We start from the raw sequence: 24720 nt of genomic DNA, 5'->3' as shown, positions 1-24720 counted from the left end.
AAGGAGTGTTAAAAACACACATTTACAGCAGCTCAGGAAACTGGCTTCTGTGGTTTGCATTATTATTATCATTTGTAAATGACAAGTCTCTAGAAGTGGGAAGTAGCTCTTCCAAAGTCTCCTTTTGGATGTTGCTCACTCAAAGGTCCCTTGCACCACATAGTAACATATTTTGGGAATAAGCTGTACTGGCATATTTTTCTATATTTATGCATTCCTTTGCAGTTAGTAAATGCAGATATTTTCAGTGCACAGTGCTCAGTTGCCCATACCCAAAAGCAGCTCCACTACTAGGAAGCAAAGCTTAAGAGCTGTAGAAAGACAGCTTCAGCTCCCTCCCTCCCTCTCTGCCCTGAGCCTTGAGGAACTCAGCCACAGGAAGTCCCTAACTTCCACCATGGCAGCACAGAGTGGCCCCAGCTGTCCAGGTCCATACTTTAAGGTCAAAAAGTCACTGTCATCATCTAATCCAACTCCTGCATACTACAAGCCACCAAACTTCAGCTGGTAATCCTTGCATCTAGCCCAACCTCATGGGTGACCGAGCATACCTTCCATAGTGACAAGAGAAGTGTTTGTAAATATTGAAAAAAATGCACATTGCAGAATAAACATCTGAATTCTTTATCTGGAAGCACTGAGTATCAACAACCAAAAAGTAGCAAGAATCTAAAGTCTGCTGCAATATGATGTTATATCATCTGCACATTACTATAAAGCAGTGCCACCCATTCATTAGGAAGTCTGGTATGCTTCGTTAGGCATTCCCTCATTAGGCAATTTTTTATTGCTTTTTATTCTGCTACAGTAGAGTTGCCTTGGCTGAAGTTCTCCCTCCTGAGGGTGTGCCTCCTTCTCATCTCTTGTAAGAGTCAATTAAAACAGCTCTACCAGTTGAAACAATGAAGCACAGGAAAAATGCTGTCCCGTCCCTCCCCACCCCCCTGCTTCTATTCTTACATCAGTCTCCCAGATAATCTCAGCATGGCTAACCCTGGGACCCGAATTCTCTAGGTATCCTACTATTCCCAAAGAAAAACATTCAAGTCTGGTGAAGGTACAAGGGAGTTGAAGAGGGGAATATTGTTGCACATGCTCATCATAACTCTGCGAAGCATGGAAGCTCAGGTCTTTGCAGATTTCATCTCCACTGAACACATTCCAGCTTCTCAGGGTCTCTCCTGGCCACACAGCCATTCAACTCCAGTGTTCAGGACATCCAAGAGGTTTGCTCCTCTTTTTTTGCAAGGAGCAGCTCCAGAAAAACAATTCCACTACAACCCTGCTCCTTTTCAGGGAGAGACTAGGAAGTCAGTTTCTCCTTCCAGTCTCAATACACCCCTTGTTAGCACCTGAACATCATGGAGGAAAAAAGGGAAGCAGACACAAAGGGATACGAAAGAATGAGGAACATGGGACCCAGGTGCTGGAAGAAGAGGCAGTGCCAATCAGGAAGCAATGAATGCTCCAAGGAAGCACAGGCAGAGAAGTAGGTTACACAAGGAGGAAGATTAACAGCAGAGCCCAAACAGAAGGGACTGACCAGCAGTAGTGTGAACAGGCCACAGACTATCCGGCTGGATGGGGAAACAAAGTAGCCTCTACATCCCTCAGCTCTGAGACTGCACATGGCTCTGTTCTCTTCTGTGCTCTCCACTCCAATTATACCATATATCCCACCTGCAGTTTTAATGAAACTTAATTAACAGCTTGGTACTACTGAACTGGAGAGATCCTTGCTGCCTTCCAATGTGTCTCCCTCTGCTGCCCTAACCTGCACAATCCCATCACAGCTACTTCTAACACTCACCTGACCAGATAGCAAAGAATAAGTATGCTTCACTCACCAGAACTTCAAAAAATGTAATTGAGAAAAGGGAAAGTTGCAATTTGTGGGAGGGGGTCCCATGGATACTGAATGGAGTTTATTTTGCTATCAGATGAGCAGAGAGACAATGTAAAAAAGGCACGAGGTGAGCAAGATCTACTATTCATAACAAACCACTAGCCTAACTTGCACTAAGCCTCACTCAGGCTGGGGGGTGGGGGTGCAAGAAAGAAGAACTGAAAAACTCACCCAGATAAAAATCAGAACAGCCACATAAAGACAGTTTCACAACAATGATGATGCAGACATGAATTCTGGCATGTTTACAATGCTTGGTCTATGCTTGGCTATTCAATTTTAATAAACATGAAAAAACCACACAGATGCATCACAAAAACTTCTCAGGAAGAAAACACTGAGGCACCAGGATCCATACATTAAAGAGCCTTCTAAAGTTTGGAAGAAAAACACAGTCTATCCCAAAAGTTTCTGAGAAACTCAAGTATACAGCAAATGACAAACTAAAATCCCAAAAGCACCTCTGAATATGCACTGCTAGACAGTGGTACTGTAGCCCCCTGGAAAAGTAATCCCCAATATGAATACTTCCTTCAGTGCTCATGAAAGGTTAAGACCTAACAACAAGATAATGACACAGATAACATGTTTGGGAATCAGCTAATTAATCCATTTATCCATTAACACAGTTGAAAAAATACCAAATAAACCCAAACACGAGACCTGCACAGGAAATAACTAGGCATTCGTGAAGAAAATTAACTACTAAAATACATAAAATGATTGACTGACCAAGCAATAATTTTAAAAAGTGTGCAAATGAAACAAGCTACTGTGTTTTGAGTCATATCCTCAACTATATACTCACTAAACACTGTTTTTCCATAGTAATTGCAATTTAAATCTCTTCCCAGCTTCTCTTCTTTTACTCATATAAGATCAAGTCTATCTTTAATACAGAAACCACTTGCTTACATGCAACCACAGAAATGCCACGAAGACATCAGAAATGCAGATTAAATGAACAGCAGGAAAAACAGAATTAAGTAAAGAAAAGCATCTGCATTTCCATGAGGTTTGTCTGATACTAAGTAACAAGCAGGTTGGATAGATGCATTCAGAAGAGAACGGGGTTTATGTCTGACATGTTAGAATTCTAAGTTCCAGCAGAAGGGACATATGTTTCCTTTACTTAAAATACAGAAAATTATCTGCTCACAGAAATTATGCAAAAACTTGTCCGAGTAACTGTTCCCTGCATTTCACAGCCTTCTGTGTTACTAGCAGAGAAAGAATATAAAGTTTCAGTTTTTTTAACTCCAATGCACCTATTTTCTTCAAAACTACTTATATGCAAGAGTATGCCCCCATCAACGGGGCCCTCCCAGTCTCTGAAGTAAAGATGGTAGGCAGGACTGCCTCCTAGACTTAGGAGCTCATCAGCAAAATTTTAGATAGGTAACAAACTTTTCCTGACAATACTAGCTATTTCCAGTTACTGAAAGATCTCCTGACTCAATCTCTGAGTAGCCTGAAAGAGAAAAAAAATCCACAGAAGTAGATTTTTCAGAAGTGTTCTAAGCCTGCTTGGTTAGCTGGGCTGATGAGCAATGCTCCAGGAGATCCAGTAAAAGGAGGGCATGAAGCAAACTGAACCACAACTGCTATTCCAGATGTGTGCTGAAAAATTTGTGACTCAAGTGTGTTTAATAGAGCAGAACTTCAAAACTTACCCCAGCTTCTCAAATGCTATTAGGAAACCTGAGTGAACTGAAAGGGAAACTATGGCGCATGGGAAGGCAGCGCACAAGCCTGACAGGGAAATCCCAGAAAAACATGGTAATGACTCTTACATTCCCTTCTCCACACAATTTCATGTTCTGTCATTTTTTAAAAACCTTTCACCATTACCTATGAAGCAAGAAAAAAGCCTCTCCAAGACAGCAGTGGAAAAAGAAACAGGAGCAGTCCCTCTTCCCCCCACCCCCCCCCATCCTGTAGCTTATGCCACAACTGAACAAATAATTTGAAGAGATTTTCTCACCATTTCCTAGACTGCTGCTGCCAGGAAAGCCTCTCTTCTGCCATCACCCTTCATCTAGCTTCCTTCTGCAGGCCTTACTTCCCCTAAGTGAACCCAGATGCTTACATACATAGCCACTCTTTGCTCTTCCCAGAGCATGAAATCCACAGGATTTATTCACAGGATTTGGTTTTCTGAATTCATACTGCCACAGCACAACAAGGAACTACTAAAGACAGAAGCTGTAAGACAAGCAAACGTCCATCCCTTCCCTCCTCATTGTAGTTGAAAGACCTAAATTTTTATTGTCTTCAAGTTAACTTCCCTGACAATTTTGCCCTCAAATTCTGATTAGAATATAATGAAAATATCACCAGTTAAATGAAAATATCACCAAATTATTATCACATTGCATTAAATCTCTTCCTTCCCTATGCAACTGACAAGGTGTTTCTAACAACCATCCTGAAGCAAGTCTTCTCAGCCTATCCAGTCATCTTTATTTGGTTTTCTGAGGCAGCCTTCTGAGGCAAGGAACATCACTGCACAGCCAGTTAAACCCTGCTGCTGTGCTGCATGTTAGTGAAAGCCTGAATTTTACAGATATGACTGGTGTAGGCCCCCTCTTACCCTCTGGCCATATATTGAGCAATGCATCTTACTCACAATGACTTAATGCTTCTAATTTCTTCAAAAATTAGTTTTATGGAGACAATTTTCCCTAATTCCTCTCAACAAAGAAGCATTAACAAATACACCAATTTAAGACACCCGTCAAGCCTCAAGTGGAATGCTGATTTGGGCAAGAACACCAATCCCACCCACTCCCCACAAACCAAAGCCCAAACTCTCTAAAGAGAGCACCATACAAAGCAATGTATCAACTACCTAAGACATCTCTGAACCACACTGCTTTCAGAGGTGGCACTAAAGTGATGCTGAGGGCAGACACCCACGCACAAACACACATTTCCACCAATTGAGTAATCTGCATTTCTCCAAATTCCAGCAAACACATAAAAGGGACACTTTTCTTCTTTGTAGAAAATGAATGCTGACAGAAGCAGAGGACAGGATAACATTGCTGTTGCCATAACACAAATTCAGAATACTTAAAAGGATAACACACAGTTTATTGACAACTAAGCCAAAACAATTTCATAATGTAACAACTTATGCAATCCAAGAACAGCATAAAAGTAAACAAAAAAAAGTTTATGGACTCTAACTGGTATTAAAAAGGAAAACTAATTACAAAAATGCCATTTCAAATAGTAGCTTGCTCTAACACATGGTTTAATCGGTATTAAACATATTGTAAAAATGGACACTTTTTCCAGCAATTTTAAGCATCCATCAAAATCAATGTTGAGAAGAAAAAAAGAAATAATTGTCTTCAGAGATCCACCATAAAATATTATTAATTTCTTGCTTCTCTCAAAAGTAACCATGAAAACGAACTTGCCTTGCCCTCAGTAACAGTTCATCCTCATGTATTTTGTACAATTAAGCCCAGCACATTGTTCTGTTGTTTTGAACCTACATTGCTTTGATCTTCAATTTCCAAAACAAGAGAACTACAAAAGCATTCTCAAACACACCTTTTAGATCAGGCATGTGCTCTCCCATGCACACACATATTAATGGCACAGAGTGCACTGTTCCCTTTACACTGCTGCCAACTGCAAGCTTTTGTAAGGGTAAGTTTTGACTGTATACAACTATCCAAACAATAACAAAACCACTTTCTTCGTACTGTCTCCATTTTCTTCTTTGGCATTTTTCTTTCCTGTAAGCACATAAATGCCTTTTCACAGTACTGGGAGCAGTCTAAGCCCTCCAGAGCCTGTTCCACAGAAGGATGGTGAGCTCCAGCAGCATCTCTGTGAGCACCATGGCAGCGTCGCTGCGCTGCATCATGGCATGTGCTCCTCCAGCTCCTTTCAGGGTGCCGAAGTGGGAAGATTCAACTTAGCCTTCCAAGTGATTGGGTCATATTAGAAATATTCATGAAGTCATGGCTTTATTTTAAAGATCTTTGCTTAAGATAACGTTGTTATATATAAGATGCTGTACTACTGCAAGAGACAAGAACATTATCACTTCATTTAACACTGGTGATACATCCTATGATAATAGAGATTTTATGCATTATTTATAAATACAACTTCAGAAGAAATAACTGGAGCCTACAGCTCACAGAAAATAAAATTAACTGACTTCTGTAAAGAAAGCAACATTACAGTAAAGGTACTGTAAATTCATATTATAAATTATTTACCTCACACAAACACTTCTACATTGTCTACACAGGATGTTTCCAGCAGACTCAAAGCAGCTTTGCCATGGCTCCCATGAGTACAGCTTCCATCTACTTCAGTGTGGCACAGAGCTCCATCTAATATAACCTAGCCTACACAGGGCTTGTTAGCTCAGGTCTGGTGATGAATTAACCGCAGCCACTGGCTCACAACCAGCTCAAAGCATGAGCCAAATCTGCAACCTTACATTTAGACACAACTGACAGCGTCTCATAATGAAATTGCTTACTCACCTTATTCACCTCACTTACTTCATCTAGTGGAATAAACTACTCACCTATTGCTACACAAAAAGCATTCATATGGAAGATTGAGGGCCCTGTTTACTCACACCTTAACTTACTGAGCTTTTCCAGGTAGAAAACCTGTGCTTCGCAAAGGTCAAAACTACAGTGAACAATTTTTGCTGACAGTGAAACCAATGGCACCCACTGCCCTTGACAGTATTTCACACAATGCATCTCTAATACTTACGAACAAAAAAAACGACTGCTAACAGCTCCAGGAGGTACATTAATAGCAGGAATCTCAATGATAAACCTTCAGCAAGACTCTGGCTCTCTACTCAACACTTTTTGCTCGTGCATACAGGAAAACAAACCTAAAAGCACACACAACTCAGCCTAACAGCTACACTGGAAAATTGAATCTAATGCTTTGTTTCATTTCTGCATGAATAATGCATCCACTGCACATACACAGAGAATTATTAAAGTCCAAGTCTGTACCACAAAATCTGGCACACTTACCTCAAAATGTGTTTCTACCATTTAATAGGTAAAAGCATCGCTTGGTTTTTAGGAATTGGCTCTGTTTTCAAGCAAAACTGGCTACTAAAAATTAGCAGACAACAGTGTCGTTAAAAAAATAAAAAAAAAGAAATCAAGGGCTCATAGTCCCATCTCCTATAAAAATATGGATATGTGATTTTTGTTACTAACACAAGTAATAGACTTAAGTCTATTTGGGTTATTTTTTTTCCATTGATGAGTTTTCAAATTTTACAGAAGCCCCCTACATATTTCAAATACCTATGCAAGCTTATGAATGTAGAAGGTCTAATGGAAAGTGAGAAACACATGTTCACACCTAATCAGGTATCAGAAAATCTGCTCAGGAGCAAGTGAATGCGAACAGCCCAAACAAAAAGCAAAAAGCATCCAACAGAACTTTCACCTTCCCAGACTCCAAAGTCAATCAGTCGTAAGACTCAAACCCAGAGGAAACCAAGCTTCACCAGTTCCAGTACTCACGGAAATACCTGATTCTATAAACAGAAACATTTTCCATATAACATCTACTGAGAACTTCTTCAGCACATCAAACTCTGTACCCTGCAAGGCATCTCCCTGCCCTACCCTAGACAAGCTACCCAAATATTTTTCCTTCCAAATGTTATTTTCTTTAAAAATACATTAAATATTTCCTTTAAAAATCCACAGCTAGTCCTATTTATGTGACTGTTTGCTGGGTGGAACAAAGTTAGATGCTAAGCTGGAAATACCATAACAGCTGAGTATTTTAACTGGCAACACCCTTGTAATGACATGCCTGTGTGTCATATCAGATAGAGACTCCACAACCTTACAAATGTGACATCTTCCATCTTGAAAAAGTGATTTAGCAGGTTTACCAGAATTTCACATGCACATGGTCACAGCCAATCTTGCATTAAAAATACCCAAGAGCAATGTATAAAGTGTATATTCATGAGCTTGACACTTGTCACTGATGACTTCAGTACCCAACTCAGGCAGCTCAATATGCCATTCCTCCAAAACCGAATAAAATTTTTGTGCCACACCACAATATCATTTATGATACAGTATTTTTTCTGTAAATAGAAGCCCAAAGTCAAGTTCATATATTGCTTTTAACACTGAAATTTTATCTCTTTCCAGATAAAAATCAATAGCCTTATCAACTGCACTATTCCATCATTTTAGGTGTGCACTATTGACACAGATCAGCAGTGTTATACAAGGAAGCTGCTCTAGATAAACTTAAATTGTATAATAAGGATATTGCAATTTATTTTACGTCTAACAGTGCTGGGCTTGGGAGATTTTTTCCTCCAAAATCTGAAAGCAAACATACGGCAGTACATAAAAAGACTATACTAAACTTTTCTTATCACAGGTACCCAATGTATTTCCCAAAATTTGCTGTTTAGTATTTTAAAACTTCAACTTTCCTGAGGCTTATTTTGTTGCACTTTAAAAATGTAACAAAGCAAAGGAGATGAGAAAACTGAGCTATGGCTGGATTCAGTAATCCAGTAGATATCAGTCTTGACTAAATAATACTTCTCCTGATTAAAAGCAACCCACCCATGAGAATCAAAGAGACAGAAATTTGGAGACCCGCCAGTTCATACAATAACTATGTTTATTTGTCTTAATAAATATTTAAGAAACATGACTTGTGGTATTTGATACAACTGAGACCATGGTTAAAAGGCCTCTCTCCATGACATAAGCAAATACAGCCTATCCTCTTTATTTGTCCAACTTCTTTTCGACATTCAAGGCTAATCTAGTTTTAGGTCAGGAAAGACTGCGGTCTATCATTTTAAACAAACCATTGTAGTAAAACGTGAACAGGAAATTCCTAACTACACTGTTCAAAGAACAATGATTAGAAAAACAACACAAGCTCACAAAGCACAAGAAGGGCAGTCTGGGTGGAAAATAAAAATAAAAAAAAAAAGTATCACACACATACACTTACCTTGCTCATTTTCCTTTTCCCCTGCCAGCCCCCACTCCCCACCTCATCCTCCCCACAAAGGCCAGGGGTCCTTCAGACCTTGCTAAGGGAGAAAACCTTGGGATCCAAAGGGAAAAAGGCGCATACCTTGGAAATATCCGGCCTGCGGGAGTTAGTGCAGGCATGCCATTCATTCCACAACATATAAATGCCCTCTTTAGAGCCTCATCCAAGCAGCAGTTTCGTTTGGATTTTGAGGCACAGGTCTGCCTTGTTTTGCAATAAGCTGCAAGCTATTTTTGCCATGAAAAAAACCCCAACATTTTAAAAGTGTGCCTGCCTAGCATACACACAGTATGTAAAATGAGTATAACGTGGACTCAAGGAAAATCTCCTGTATTAGCACTCAATTCATAGCACAGATTCCCATCTTCTAAAAGAAACAAAACCCCAAACATTTAAACCCCCAAAAGCACAACAAAGCTCGTGTATTTTAAATTCTACCAAGTATAGTACCTTAAAACAGTCAAAAATTCTTTAACTGAAGTGCTCTCACAACTGTTTTGAAAGTATTCTTGTAAAAATCTGGAAAACTGACCATCTTCACTAATGGGGAGAAAAAAAAGTATTCCTAATTTGAGAAAGAAATCACAATAAAGGGGAAATAATTCACTTCTAACATCACATACTAATATTACATTAAGAGCCTATTAGTCTGTATAACATCTGGGTTTTTTTTCCTTTACAGAAAACCTAGAAATTTCTGGATATGGGTATTAGTATTTAAATCTTCATCTTTGAAAAATAAGCTTCTGAGCACATACATAAAAAGGCAAAAGACAGAAAAAAATGAACACAGGATCTCAAAAGACTTGCATTTTAAAGAACCATATTCAGGGACTGGAGGGTAGGGAGAAAATTTCCACAGTCAGGACAGTACTCATATTTTCAGGGTGTTCCAAATGGAACCAGAGTTTTGGACACAGGGTAATTTGTATTTTAAAGAGAACAGAAAAGTCTTTTATAAATGCTCCATAGATTCCAAATGTAAAGAAAATGAACTTACAGTTGTGATTCAAGTAAAAAATGAACATGTTTTTCTTTATCAAGTCACTTCAGAAAGAATAAAAGAAATATCTTAAGGACCATGTGGGCAAACAGTCATATGTGCGAAACTTCAAAAACTCCAGATGTTCACATACCAAACATAATTACCCCAAAGGAGATATTCCAGAAATTTATTACAGTATGTTTTAATGATAAAATGAGGCAGCTGTATTTTAAAGCAACAAAACTTTTTAAAAATTCTGAACCCATTCCACGTTAAAAGAAAATTAATTACCAATATTCCCTTTCATACACTTTTTCCAAAAGACACGGGTAAGGGACAAAAATTTTTGTACAAGTCAGAAAACAGAAAAAGAGAGTCGTTAACTCAAGAATCCAAACTGAGTCCCATCAATAGTAATGCAAGTGCAGTATTGCCTATGGGCTGTTTGGCAGATGATGACAGAGAACAGAGGACACATCTCACTCCTAGCAGGCAGATGTCCCAAGAAGAAGATCAGCTACATCATAGCTGTAACCAAACAGAAGCCCTCAACAGGCACAGACAGATATACAAAATTACTCTCAGAAATAATTTCCCTAATGCAATATTACAAGAGAGCTCACTCTACATGCAAGTATTGGTATTTCAGTGGGAGATGTTTGCACAAATGAACTACTTTCCACAAACACTGGAGCTTTATTTAGCCCATTTCCTGAACACTGTCACAAATTTTATGAACTAGTTTTTTAAAAAATACCTATATCTCCATTCATATGAGTCACTTGCTGTTTTGTGTTTTATTAAGTAATAACAAAAGCACCCTATAATCCAGCTTAACATTAAAACAAGTTTACATCTAAGCTCCACGAAATGTTCAAGGTTTTTTTATATTTTATTCTGACAAAACTAAGCATTTTTCTAAGCATATGACGCACTCCAAGAAGACAAAAAAGCTGGGATATCAAAATCTATGCCAAAACTTCCAGAAGCCATTTCTGGACATGCATTAAAGAATAAGGTAGCTGGTAATTTCCTAAAAGGCCTCGAATCCCTAAGAACAGATTCAGTACAGAGTAAGGATGTTCTGAGTGCCATTTACAGCCAATTACAGGAAACACTACCATGACTTTTCTTTAAAAACTGAAACCAACAAAAAAACCATCACAAAACTAATCATGGCTCAGCAAACCTTCCATGGATCACTCCCCACAAACATTTCTCAACTCCAACCTTCCAGATGTAAATTCAGAATTATGTTTACTAAGAGAAGCACTGAGATTATAGCCATAAACAAATACTGTAGATGGTAAATTGCATGAAATTTCAGATGACTGAATGACATGGTACAGACCACTCACATACTCCTTTCTAGACAATTGTGTTCGGATACTTGCTCATGGATTAAAAATGTTCTTTGCTCCAAAAGCCTTCTATCATGTCCAACTGAAGAAGTCTAACACTTCACCAAAACTTCATGTAAGTGCATACAGAAAACTACTAAAGATGACAATCAGGAATTTACAACGTAGCTTATTTTACAGTAAGAAAGTAATTCCTGGGACTGGAAATACAGTATCTTCATTGCACCATCAATCTATCAGACTCCAAGAGTCAGCCTGATCATAAACCTCTTGACAGTTTACTCCAAAAATACGCTAAAGGGAAAGATTTTATTTAGCAAAAATTAAAGGGTTAATTCACAATTTCTTGGGGGGAAAAATTGTAGCTGTACTCTATTAAAACAAACCAAAACATAACAACCCAACCAAACCAGAGAGAACACACCAAGATATACCAACCTACCACTTTAATTCTGCTTAAGACAAGTATGCAGAGTTCAGCACTTAATTTTTCTCTCAACAACATCACCATCTTCCTGAATAGAAGACATTAAGTAACACACTTCAAAAACAGTCATCATACTTCACACTGCAGATCAGTTCCAAGGTACTTAGCTGAAACTAGCCATTCACTAAGATCAAAGAAAACACTTCTTAAATTCCGTGCATTACACAGTGTTATGAGAAATCAAGAAGCTGTTTAGGTCCATCAGTACACAAGACTCAATATACAAAGATTATTAAATACAAACAACACAAAAGAAAGAACGAAGGCAAGTTCTAGGACCTCTCCTTCCATCTCTCTACATGCTTCCCTTGAGTAAGGCAAAAGGCTTAAGAAATCTCTTGTTTCTTGAACTCCAATACACGCTGTAGCCACCTTTTAGTAATGCAGGTAAATGGAGAGTTGCTTCTTTCTGCAGTCCTGGCTATAAACAAAGACATTAAAGTACTGGACCATGCACGCATTAAGCTGCATTTCCAAGGGCTGAGAACTCTGTGAAATCAAAAAGAAGTTTTCACAACAGATATTCGTCTTTATGGCGTGACATTTACTCCCAAAGTTCCCCGACAAGCAACACAAAGTGATGGTAACCAGTCCAAACACAAAATACAGCTGATAAAAAAAACACCTTACCATTTTTTATTAAAATGCTTTTGCTTTCCTTCTGGGGAAAAATTTTTTTAAAACCTTTGTGAAATATGGAGATCTAGTTAAAACTATGTATTTTGCCATACAGGTGAGACATAAGCATCAAAATCATATTGCAATTAAGAAACAGGCTACAATGGATTGTCAAAGTACTTTTAATAGAAAAATACAGCCTCCGAAGCATTATCAAAATAAGAAAGTGGAAGCTCACAGGTGTGCATCTATTGGGGCATGGATTGCATTTGATTACTTGAGAGAGATATCAAAGAAAAGCAAGAAACAAGCCCATGATTTCAAAGCACAACATTTTTAACCATCTTTCTTCAAGCTGGTACTAGTGAACATTTTTCTAAAAGAATAATTCTATAATTTGTCCCAACTGAGCAGCTACATTAAGCACAGAAGTAGTATTCAAACGCCCGTGCAGAGTCTTGAGCACATGGTGCTTGTTTATCACAAATCTCAGTACACCCATAACCACAAGAGCACCACTAGGTTTTCCCTTGAATAAACTATGAGCTGGCAGAAAAGCAAAAATAAGACAAGTCAAACCAACACAGAGTAGCGTACACGTTTTTCAAATGTTGCCAATCAGTACACTGCATACAGTTGAAAACAAGCAGAAAATATACAATGTGAATATACATGTTTTTTAACCAAATTTTCACGAATTTCCTATTTTAGTTTCTTCTCCAATCATTCCCTCCAATTTATTTTTTAACTATATGAAGTAGAGGTCAGTTATGCTACCTCTAACAGATGATCATCAGGTTAATTTGTGTTAATCATCAATTATATGTTAAAGGCTATTTAGATGCTACTAAAACTGACCTGTGATCCAACAGGCATGACTGTCATTAAATCAATTATTTCTCAGATTTTGTGGTTAACTTATTCTGAAGTTTGGGGTTCAAGAATTTTTACCTATGTGCCTTATCATATCTTTAATACTGTGATTCTTAGTCTTATCCAAAAGATGTAATCTGGGGGAAGTAAAAGACACACAAGTGTTCAAACAGTTATTTCCAAACACGCACACTTCTTCTCAATATCCTAACTGTCCCTAGACTGTCAAAAACAAAAAAAAAAAAAAAAAAAAAAAGGCAGTACACTTTTTATTCTGTAATTCTCTTTTAAGCACTCACAGAACTGCTGTTCAAGTCTAGTAACTTTGGACTGTCTCCACCTTTGAGAAGTGGGTCACAATTTGTTTATGCTATAGAATTAGATAATTATGCAGTACTTCAGCTGCTTTCCCAAACATGGATAAGTCCTGCTTTCTAAGAAAATGTTGTGCACGATGGCTTTTTAAGTCTCATTTTCAGCTGTTTAAACTGCAACCCAACATTAAATAAATCAGTTTTGAAATATGCTACATTTTCAGCTTCGATACCAAACTTTGCTTTTGCAATGAAGAATTCTAATCACTATGTGAAAGAGTTTCAGCCTAAGTACAATGTAAGTCAAAATAGTTTCAACAAGATTCTCCATAGATATTTCATCTTGAAAATAATTATTTCAGAATGCTATGAAAGATAGCCTTTGATTCTCTGTTCAAGGGTGTTGATATCGCTGCACTTTATTTTTGTCCCACTGCCAATTAAATATACTGAAATAGAAAAGTCTTTGAAAACAAAAATAAAAAAAATGTAGTTGCTTTAGGTTTTGATATTTACTAACTCAGCCCTTGATGGCAACCAGCTCCTTCAGCCAAAGAGTGAACAGTACAGCACAGAACTGCCTTCATCCTGCAAACCACGGGGAGACCACCAAGCTCATCACTGGACGCAAAACCCTTTCCCTACTCCAGCCAACGCCCACAGAAAAGTAGAGAAACAAACTGAGAAACATCACAGCTTATTTGATCATGCAACATGTACCTAGAGCAAGCCTCACCAGGTGGGTAACAGTATTAAATAGCTGATCCAAAGAATTCAATCAGCTAGTAAAAGTCACAGATCATGTCTTGCCAATCTTTTAGCACACTCTCATTGTATTAAGTCCAAATTAATTTTCCTATTTGGGACAAAATAAGAAATTATCAAGACCCTATGCCATGGCAGAACAAAGCCTACACCCCCATTCTTTACTACTGATGACTAGCTAAGAATTGAAGGATTTATTCTCACGAAATAGGCTAGATTGGTATCAAGGAAAAAGAACACATCAGAGCCCTTGCTCCTTTCCACAAGCAAAGACAAAAATCTTGTTCATCTAATCCTAATATTTACAAGCTCCTCCTCTATGACCTGGCAACTTCCACCTGTACACACTCACCTCACTTAAAAAATTCTCCAGATGCAGTGTAATGATCTTTTGACCAGTTCTCACTCCAAACACTGGTGACAAAACCACCTTTTGAGTCAGCCAAATAGCTGCCCTGTGGTTTTTGTTGTTACCTTGACATGCCTTTTCATGCTCCATCCCTTCCTCAGACACACCCTACCTACACTTCTACACCTGACTGAGATCTTCCTTGGAGGTGCTCCACTGTCAAGATCCTTCCCACATCTACCTGAACTTATATTCCCTTCCCTAACACACATCTGGTCCAATTCCCTCACAGACCAACTTTGTTCCCTGTGTGCAATGGCAGTCTCACCACTAACTTCACCAAGTCTTTAGTGTATCCAAGCTGGCGATGACACCACAAGCTCAGTCCCCAAATAGGTTCTGCTACTTGTAGCTGTATCACCTCCTAATAGCCACTTCAGTGCTGCTGCTCTAAAAAACTGACTCTGACACCTATTTTCCTTCTGCTGGCCTTTAAACATCCATCTTATGTCTGAAAACTGATTCCCCTCCTTTTAAAACATAACTTGAAGCTTGTTTAGAGATGTACTGTTTTACTATGGGAATATTTTAAAAATCAGTAGTCAAGGCTGCCATTCACAAAGAGGATTTACTCAAAGAAGGTTTTAAACTGACTCATCACTTTTGCCTAATCCAATTCTTTATTGAATCCAACTTAATTGACATAAACCACTTAAATACCCATCTGCCCCAAAGGTTAAGTCAGCTTAGGGAACTAAATCAGCTGAACACTACCCTTCCCCAAAAAAAGAGACATGGAATGCTGCTTAGGGTTGGGGTTTTTTCTCATTTTTCTTACTGCAAGGTCAGATAAGCAAAAGTACCAGTGCAAGAGAGGTGTGAGACCATGTGGTTTGGCAGGGAGGACATGACTGGTTTTGGCAGCAGGGAATTATTAGCTCAAGAGCACTGTATTGCCAAATGTTGCTGAGCGTGCTCCCTGCCCTGCCACAGCAGGCAATGAGGTAGGAAAAATACCTAGAGCGTGTTTTCTCTAGCGTGCTTCTTTCAACCAGAAACAAGCTGAAGATTACTTAAAAGCTGCAATACTGGCTGACTTTGCTGGTGAATGTGAACTGTCACATCTGCAGCAGATAAGATATTCAGGAAGTTCTATTTTTAACTATAGGCAGAAAAGTATTAGTTTTACTTTTTTCAATAATGTATCAACAGAATACTCCTGTTTGGCCTCATCTACAACTTTACAAAGCTCTACCTTCCAACAAACAACACAAGATTATAAACCAACATTATATTTAACAGGCACCTCTGCGAATCTTGTTAACAGGGCTCTACTATAGATCAGTTTCTAAGTTTTTTTACTGCCTACAAGTCATTTGTTCTTATGTTTACACAGTGTTGTCACTATATTTATATTTGCTAAAGACATGAAGTTGTTATCTCTCAAACTAATCACCACCATCCAAACCTAAATAGGATTTTTTTTTCTCCAGATAACAGAACTTAAACCCCAGTCCTAGCCTTCTGACATTTCAAATCTTTCATTCTCACATGGCAGATCCTGAAAAGCAGAGACTTCCCTCCCCATATCCTTTAGAACATATGCTAATGCAAGCACCCAATTTTCTTTTTACAATGCCTGGTGCAGTTTAATTACAATAAAAACAATGACTATGTCTTTACCAACTTAGATACACACTAATTTATATACATAAAAACAGCAAAGTACCTTCTCTGACAGGTTCAAGCATGGACAAGTTCCAACAGAACAGGGTTCCTCCGTTTGCAAGACCCAACACAGACGTGAGTCAATACCATGTCACAGAACCCTTCAAGAAACAGCCCTCATAACAAGTGCCACCACATTGCTGTAACACACAACTGCTAATTTAGTCCTTTCTAGCATGCACACAGATACAGTAAGACAGGTTTCTACATTACATATCTAATTGCTGAAAATACTTCCATTAAGAGGTAGAAACTCCACACACAAAAAAACCCTTCACCTTTAACAAAATGTCAGGAAGCTTAACAGCAGTGGCTGTTTTTGTTAATGAGATTTCTGTGGCTCAATAGATGTTTTGATGCTTTAGCACACATGCATTAAGTCTTGAAATTTTGTCCTGCCTAAGACAGATTTTCAAAGGATATGTATTTTAACTAGCAAAAGCCAATTAAATAAACTATACATCACTATTATTGTACTATAAGGAAAACCTTTCATCTTAGGAAGAATCAGTGGATGCCTTCTACTTTTCAAGACACTAAAAAACTACTTAAAACTTTTATAATACTCAGTGGCTGGAGATGTAGTACTCATTTACAACAATGTTAAATCTCAAGAAAACATGAATGCCCACTTCATACAGGCACTGCTTTTCCAGCAGCAATATAATTCTGAAATCAAGTTACTTTTTTAAAGGATGATTTAAATCAGAGAGGCAAGATTAAGGGAGGAGAGGGGTAAAAGCAGTAATTTAGAAGTATTTACATGAATCAGCTGATTAACATTGCAACGTGTTAACACCTAATCCAAATCTACCAAAGACTCAGCTTGAAGAGCTTAGGTAATACCAAGTAACATTAATTCTAGGATGCTTGTGTCTTCATTCTTAATCAGAAACATTTTCATGGAATTCACACACAACATGAAGTTAAATATTTGTCTGAAGAACTACGAGATAGGATGAAAAAAACTATGAATTTATCTCTCTCATGAAAGACACAGAAGTAGATCTATCATAGCATATATATATATATGTGAAGCTTTCAAAACAAATGTCAGCTACAGCATGCCCTTAAAAATATTACTGAATTAGTCCAAGCAAGAGCTAAAGTACAATTATGTGCACATTGCCCGGAGAGGCTCAGGGCGCTGTAGCCCTTCCTCAACACCATTTGCTGCAGCACGTATTCCCATCACATGCCAGTAGAGCAGTCTACACAGCTGCACAGCTTTCCCATCCATGCTCTGGCTGCAACCAGGCTTGACATTTACAAAGAAAATTCAAAACATCTGGATCTCAAATACTGTTTTATAGGCAATGCTTTTTATATAAATTCTATCAAGTCCACTGTATCGCCAACTTTACGTAAGCAAATGGTGCAACTGCAGTGACCTAGATGCCTGAAGTAATGACACTAAATAGGATTTCTTCCTATTTACATAAAGAGAAACAATCAAATAGAGCAGCTCTCCTTCTTCTAATGGAAGGATGGCTGCTCTGCCAATCCTTATGAGATATTCTTGGCTATATATATTTTAAATACAGGTCAAATGATATATCATGCAATGGAGGCAGTAAAAATTGATGTCTCATAAACAATATGACTTCAAATGATAACTGACTTAAATTGGGAAAAAAGGAGGTGATTTTAGCTATAGAGTAAAGGAGTGGAAAAACTACTCCGACATCTAATATCTACTACAATTAAAATCATAGCATATTTCTGGTTTTAACTTCTGACTATCAGATGCTATTACAAATCTACCCAAAAAAAGAGTTCTGAAGTCTCTGGTATCATCTCTTTTTATGAACAGTACTCAAATCACTTCTTAAACACCTCTTCAACTGAATAAATTCAACTCTTTTCCTCTCATGGGAGAGCATATTTTCCAGATCTATACTCATTCAACAATTCTTTTTTTTTCCTTTCCAAGCTTCTTCATCTCTTGCGAGCTTGGTAACACAGCCTAGAAAGCAAATTTATAAAACCACAACCAAATTAGTATTTCAAGAGTTCTGCTCCACTTTAAACATTTTCAAAGAATCACTTCCAAAAAACCATTTCTGTACCTTACAGGTTTCATTTTATGTTTTATATTAACAACTTGCATCATAGTCAAATATAGCATATGATTTAAATTTGTCCAGTCATAATATTTTCTGAGGGAAGACTAAAGTAATGATCAACAATCACTTTGTTTTCTTCCCATTCCACAAATGGTATTCGCTCAAAACAAAACTATAAGTTGACAGAATTGAACATCAAAACACAACAAACAGGAAGTAGACAAGAAAAGTCTGAAAAAATATACAAACCTGAAGGCGACATTCAAAAATGGCAGCGGTACTAACTATACTATATGCCTTCATCTGTCTGATGTTTTGGAATATAAGTATTTGAATGCAATAATGAATGTCATTAATTGCAACTCTCAGTATAGGGGTTTAAGGCAGACCCACAAAAATGCTATTTTTGAGAAAAATTTAATGCTTCCTATGATTGTCTATGGATTGCTGAATACTGCCAACTGCAGTTGATAAATTCCAATACACTAGGAATTATTCTCTTGCCTTGACAAAGAGGCCACTGACTTTCTAACCTTATTGCATGGTGGCATGTCAAAAGATCCTTTGCCTCACTAAAGGCTCATCTTCCAATTTGGGCAAAAAGAAGCAATTCTCATCACTTCACAGCTCTCCCATCGGCCCTCAGAGTTGCTCCTTTACATGTATCAAATATGGCAAGAAAAGTTATGAGAAAATAATTTGTCACTAAAAATGCTCTTTTAATATGAAACAAGCAGTAGCTAAGAGACGCAAAGTCTGGAAATTTCTAGATTTGAATATCTGACATGAATATGTTTTTTATTTAGGCTTCTTACTTACAATTTCTTATTCCTTTGTAAAGCCAGTCTGGGGAAAGAGAAATCACAATACGCAGGATCACAAGAGCACGTGTTTGAACACCTTGTTGGGCCACTTGCCATAATTGAGGCCACAACAGTAGCAGCAGACTTGTCTCACCCAACAGGAGAAGTCAACTAACTGGGTAATGCAGACACTTGTTAAAATCAAATAAATCATCAGAGTAAGGAGTCCTGAAATAGCTCAGCAAAAAGCAGTCAGCACTTCTGGACTTTCCTGCCCAGTACTCACTTAAACATTTCTACTCTGCACTCCTAACAAGAGATACCTGCCGCTAGTGACTTTGCCAAGCTGACTCCTTGTTTTAAACCCATTAGCCTTTCCTGCTTATTTCCAATCTCTACAATTCTGACTTTTCAATAATCTCCTTGTCCCACACATCTTACATTTCTTGACTCCCATAATCACATCTCACACAGAGTTCTTATATTTCACCTTCGATTCATCTTCCGTTCTTCACCTAGACTTTGCATACTGGCCCTCACGGTATTTTCTCACCCTGAAGATTCCTCATCCAAACCCAGTGTTTCTTCTTTTCCCTCAGGGTTCACTGTACAGAAAAGGGCTGACAGCCTCACACCCTGAACCCTCACCAGACCAGTTTCTCCTTACCTGTTGCTCCCTGCTCTACTCGTTTCCAGTCCAGTTCCCCTACTTTTTTCTTCCCAGACTTCAGGTACCATCCACCCTCTCCCTATCCTAGCTCCTCATTGCTACGGATTGAGGAGCATTGCTACGGATTGAGAATTGCTCAAGCCTACCAAATTTTCCCCCTTCTCTGTCAAATTCCAGGGCCAACCCCATTTGATTCCATACTCCTTGTTCCAACCCACCTCTCCTACAAGGCCAGGGTTTTCCTCCTGTGCTCACATCATTCTTCTATCAGGCCTCACAATCACAATGCTAATGAGGACATAGGACAGAAAAACTCTCCAGTACCAGCAGTCCATGTTGCAGGAAGTTACATGCAGCTGCTAAAACCTAGATCTTCACCATGCCCATACTGATTTTATAATTCTTCCCCAACTGGTTCAAATGGGTGATTTCTCCACACAAAAACACTCCTACACCTCTTAAGTCTAAAATCCTCACTCCAAAAGAATATTATTCAAATCTTTAAACCACGAGGACAAGTCACATTAAGAAGACTCCCTCTTCCCTAGTTATTAAAAAAAACCCAACACTGTATTTTAGGTGAAGTTTCCACATACAGCAAATCTAGCTAGACTCGTGAGCTCAAAAGCTTTTGCCAAACTCCAAGAATTTTTTCTAAGCTCTAATCACTTGAAAACAGTCTTGTAAGAAACAGCAACAGTAATAAGATCTCCGGTGCCACAAGGATCATCAATATCAACCACAAACACAGTCAGTCTTTTATAAATTCATTTACAATCCCGTTATTGAACAGAATCTCAATGTAGCAAGTACTGTGCAAACATAAGATAAAAAGGCATTTCCCTGTCTTGAAGAATTTACAATCTATTAAGATAAAAGACGACTGCTACCACAAGATGAAAACATGCACTGAATGGCTCCAGTCTGAGATCTACAGGACCTGCTAAACCATCCGTAATCTATTCTTTACACACAATCCATGCAGAGCAACACAGCATCCTCCAGAACCGAACCACTGATTTGACACTGAAGATAACATCCTTCACAAATCTGCTAATTTTATCACTCTCTCACCTCGTTTTTCTTATCACAGAAAATCATAAGGTACTCACTTATGAGTCCTTTATCCCTTCTCAGTCTTTATTATTCTGACTTGCTGCCTTACCCTCATCATCTTCTCTTTCCCCAACTCCAAAATCCTTTACAGAGCGCTTCTCCAATTAGCATTTCTTTGTCTTTTTGGCTTCAGTGGGGAAAAACACTGGGGGAGGGGTGGGAAATTTGTTTTGTTTTGTGGTGGGATTTTTAATTGAATAATTATTTCAAATCAAATTCACTAACCAAACTATAGAAAAGGCTCAGAAATCTCAGAGGGAGTCCTAAAAAGAAAAACAAAAAACAAACTACTGAATGCCAGCTAAATGGAAAGAGAAGCCTGTGGGGATGCTTACAGACTATGAGCCACAGGAAAGTTTGGAGGTGCTGATTCTCAGAGCCCTTGATCAAATGCAGCATGGCCTGAGGTCTCACAGCTTTGTCCAGTTCCTCCTGGGTAGAAATAAAACCACGCAAACACAAAAATGGGGGATTGAACTCTTACCACTCTATGCCTAACTCATAATGCAGAGATACATATAACACAAGTAGGTTATTTTACCTTCTACTTAACGAAGGTAACCTATTTTTTGCAAAAATACAGCTTCAATACCACTTCACTACTGCTCTTACCTTTCCTTCCTAAACTTCCTCAGAAAACAACTATCTTGACCCTTTCCTAGTTTTCTGCTGCCCATGGGAATCTGAATAACTGCAATGAAACCCCAAAAAGACTGGTCACTTTCTGCCATGCAAAACCCAGACATCTCACTAAAATAAAAACAGTGGTCTATTCTCAACCAGAGATTAACTCTGCAGTCATAGAACCAGCTCCTGGTACTTGAATTCTCTACAAACTACTGATAATGTGCTCATGAAAACACCATCTCTTTTCTATCTGCCCCAATGCAAATGTCTCAGTCTCTGCTCTGCAGCCTGTTCTTAACCAACGCAAAAAATAGATCTAAGTTTAAACCTTGGAGTGAAGTATTTAGACAGAATTTCAAGCAACGTGTGGCATTTCAATTATTTCTTCCAAACATGGAGCCATAATTTTAGCAATACTACATAAGTTGAACACTGTAGTAAATGACTAAATCATTTATGTTATTGTCTGTATAGAAGATACTGCAGAAGACAAAACCGTATACTCTAAAATTTAATGGAAAGGATGAGATGCAGAGAAGCAACAGACATGGAGTACCTTTACAACACGGTATTAAAAGTAACCTAACGACGTATACATGCATTCTGACGTTGAAAAAAAGTGCTGTCTAAAGCATATTAACAAATACTTAACATCTCAGCAAAAAAATACGTGCATGCATAAGTACGTTCACATAATGAGATAAAACATTATCCGGTAGGTAAATATTTAGGCCATTTAAACAATTATGCATTGTCGTGCAAAACGACAGGAATCTCTCAAATTACTACAGTCTTTAACCCAGACTGTGCTTAATGTTTCTGTGGCCTGCTTAACATTCCAGGCATACTTCTGGCAAGGTAGCTCTCTCCGGCTGAGGTTCAAACTGTCCTTGTCCAACTTTCACTTACTATAAAAACATTGTTTAATATAGAAAAGCATACACAGAGACATATGTTTCTTATTTCGCAGACACCTAAAATACTGACACTTGTGTTCACTAACTCCGCGTGGAAATTTTTAGGCGACCGCTTTGAAGCGAGGTCGTCCTTCACTGGGCAGCACCCGCAGCAGAGCCCACGCTTCCACCAGACTTCAGCTACGACGCTTAAATACTGCTTATAACGCATTTCTGCTACAGCCGTAAGACCTGCCCGTATTTATTCACCCTAAATGAGAAGAAAAGGCCTAACTCGGTCTCCCCACGCACCGCCGGGCCGTGCAGACGCTGCCCCGGACACCACGCAGCTGCAGATTTTTGCCGCTAATTTGCAGCAGACCGCGTATTTGTCAAATTAAGTGCAGGAATTTCCCGGTTTGCTTACCTCCACGCAGCGTTATCTTTTATGAGGAGGTAATCTACCAAATTACTCCAGCATGCCTCCAGCCTGCTGCTGCCAATTAGTTCAGCCCGGCTAATAAATCAGGATGGCCAAGGCGCTCGGTTACAGCGGGGCTGGTCCGGTACGTGAGGAGTATAAACACAGGCGGTGTCAGCGCTCCTGCCTCCCCATCTCCCCCCGCACTGAGACAACGCTTAGTCCAAGCACCCACCACGAGGAGGTGGGGGGCAGAAAGCCTCAATTCTTTTTTTCTGGATCAGATTTAACATTTAACACTTCCGACAAACCCATCAGGAGCGAGGGTAGAGGCTCTGCCACCACGATGGGCAGCGGAGGGCCGGTGTGACAGAGCCCCCACCCTGGGCCGCAGATCCGGAGCCTCCGACTGCTCCGCCGGCAGCAGCACCGCCGGCCCCGCCGCCCACACCCTGCCGGCGTCCGCGGACGGGGGAAGGAAAATGTCGCCGATGGGCCCGGCCCCGGGTGAACGGGTCTCAGGCCCTCTTTCTCCCCCTATCTCACTCGTACCTGTCCCGGGGGTCGATCCACGAGGTCTGCCGGGTGTTGTGGTCGATGTAAAAGACTCGCCCGTCGAAGTCCCTCGCTTCCTCCCAGCCGGCGGGCAGCGGCAGCTCCGAGCTCTCCCGGCCCCGCTGTCCGCCCGCCGCCGGCCCGCCGCCCTGTCCCGCCGCCGCTTGCTGCTGCCGCCGCCGCCGCCCGCCGCTCAACCACGGCATGGCCGCTCCGCCGCCGGGCCGCCGCCGCCCTGCTCCGGCCGAAAGCCGCTCCCCGCCCGCCGCCGGGGCAGCTCCAGTCCCGCCCGGGCCGCGGCCGCCCGCCGCCTCCTCCTCCTCTTCCTCCTCCAGCACTAACAGGCGGCCCCGCAGGGAGCGGGACTCGGGCGGCTCCGGCTGCGCCGCGCCGAGCTCATCCTCCCCCGCGCCAGCCCCGCTCCAAGCCGGGACCAGCCCCGCTGCGCTTCCTAACCCCGCCCGGGACCTGCCCCGCGCCGCCCCGGCTCCCAGCCCCCGATCCCGGCCCGAGCGCCCCCGCCCGCCGGTCAGCAGCGCCCCGCCGCCGCCTGCCGCCCGGCGCCTGCCCCGGCCATCTTCCCTCCCTCGCCCCGCCCGGCTGTTCCCACGCCGCGGAACCTCCCGCCCCGGGCCGCTCTGTGGGGCACGGGGGAAGCAGCGGGGCCCGGCCCGGCCGCACCCCGCGCCGCGGAAGCCGGGCCCAGACCCAGACACGTCGGCTCTAGCAGAGGGCGGCTGCCTTCCGCCCCGGGCCCGGGCCGGGGGAAAGGAGGCTGAGGCCCTGCCGGGGCCCGTCCTGTCCTGCCTCGGGGCCTGTGCTCTGCCACGGCCCGTGGGGGGCCGGGGGGAGTGAAGGAAAAGGGGAGCCATGCCCGGTCCTCGCTGAGTTATCTTTTTTCCGGTGCTCGCCAGAAATGCTTCGGAGGTGCCGAACAATCACGATGTGCACAGGGACATGGGAAAGGCATGGGAGTCCACTGCAGAAGCTCAAAAGATGTTGGCGGAGAGGACGAGTCACGGACATCATGCTGTATCCGTGGCTGGATAATGGAGGGTGGAAAATCAAACATCTGGTTTGCTTGACATCTCAACTTGGTCCCTTAACCCCGTTCTGTAGAG

The 24720-nt window shown here is 40.5% G+C and overlaps 1 protein-coding gene across 3 annotated transcripts in view; it reads right to left on the bottom strand.

Annotated features, from left to right (window-relative positions):
• WWC3 (WWC family member 3) overlaps positions 1-24232 on the bottom strand; it is a 99639-nt gene extending 75407 nt beyond the window's left edge. For 2 of the 3 annotated variants that reach the window (XM_041416486.1, XM_041416487.1), the window contains exon 1: positions 23597-24231. In XM_041416486.1, the coding sequence (XP_041272420.1) occupies positions 23597-23805 (209 nt within the window). In that variant the 5' untranslated portion in view covers positions 23806-24231. Of the gene's footprint in view, positions 1-23596 lie in introns of all 3 variants that reach the window. The other variant, XM_041416488.1, reaches the window with a different exon arrangement.
• Between the last annotated feature and the right edge of the window lie 488 nt (positions 24233-24720).

Source organism: Onychostruthus taczanowskii, unplaced genomic scaffold (assembly GCF_017590055.1).
Source record: "Onychostruthus taczanowskii isolate IOZ18803 unplaced genomic scaffold, ASM1759005v1 scaffold52, whole genome shotgun sequence".
NCBI lineage: Eukaryota > Metazoa > Chordata > Aves > Passeriformes > Passeridae > Onychostruthus > Onychostruthus taczanowskii.
The sequence above is the reverse complement of the archived record's forward strand: the minus strand, read 5'-3'. Positions and strand labels throughout refer to the sequence as shown.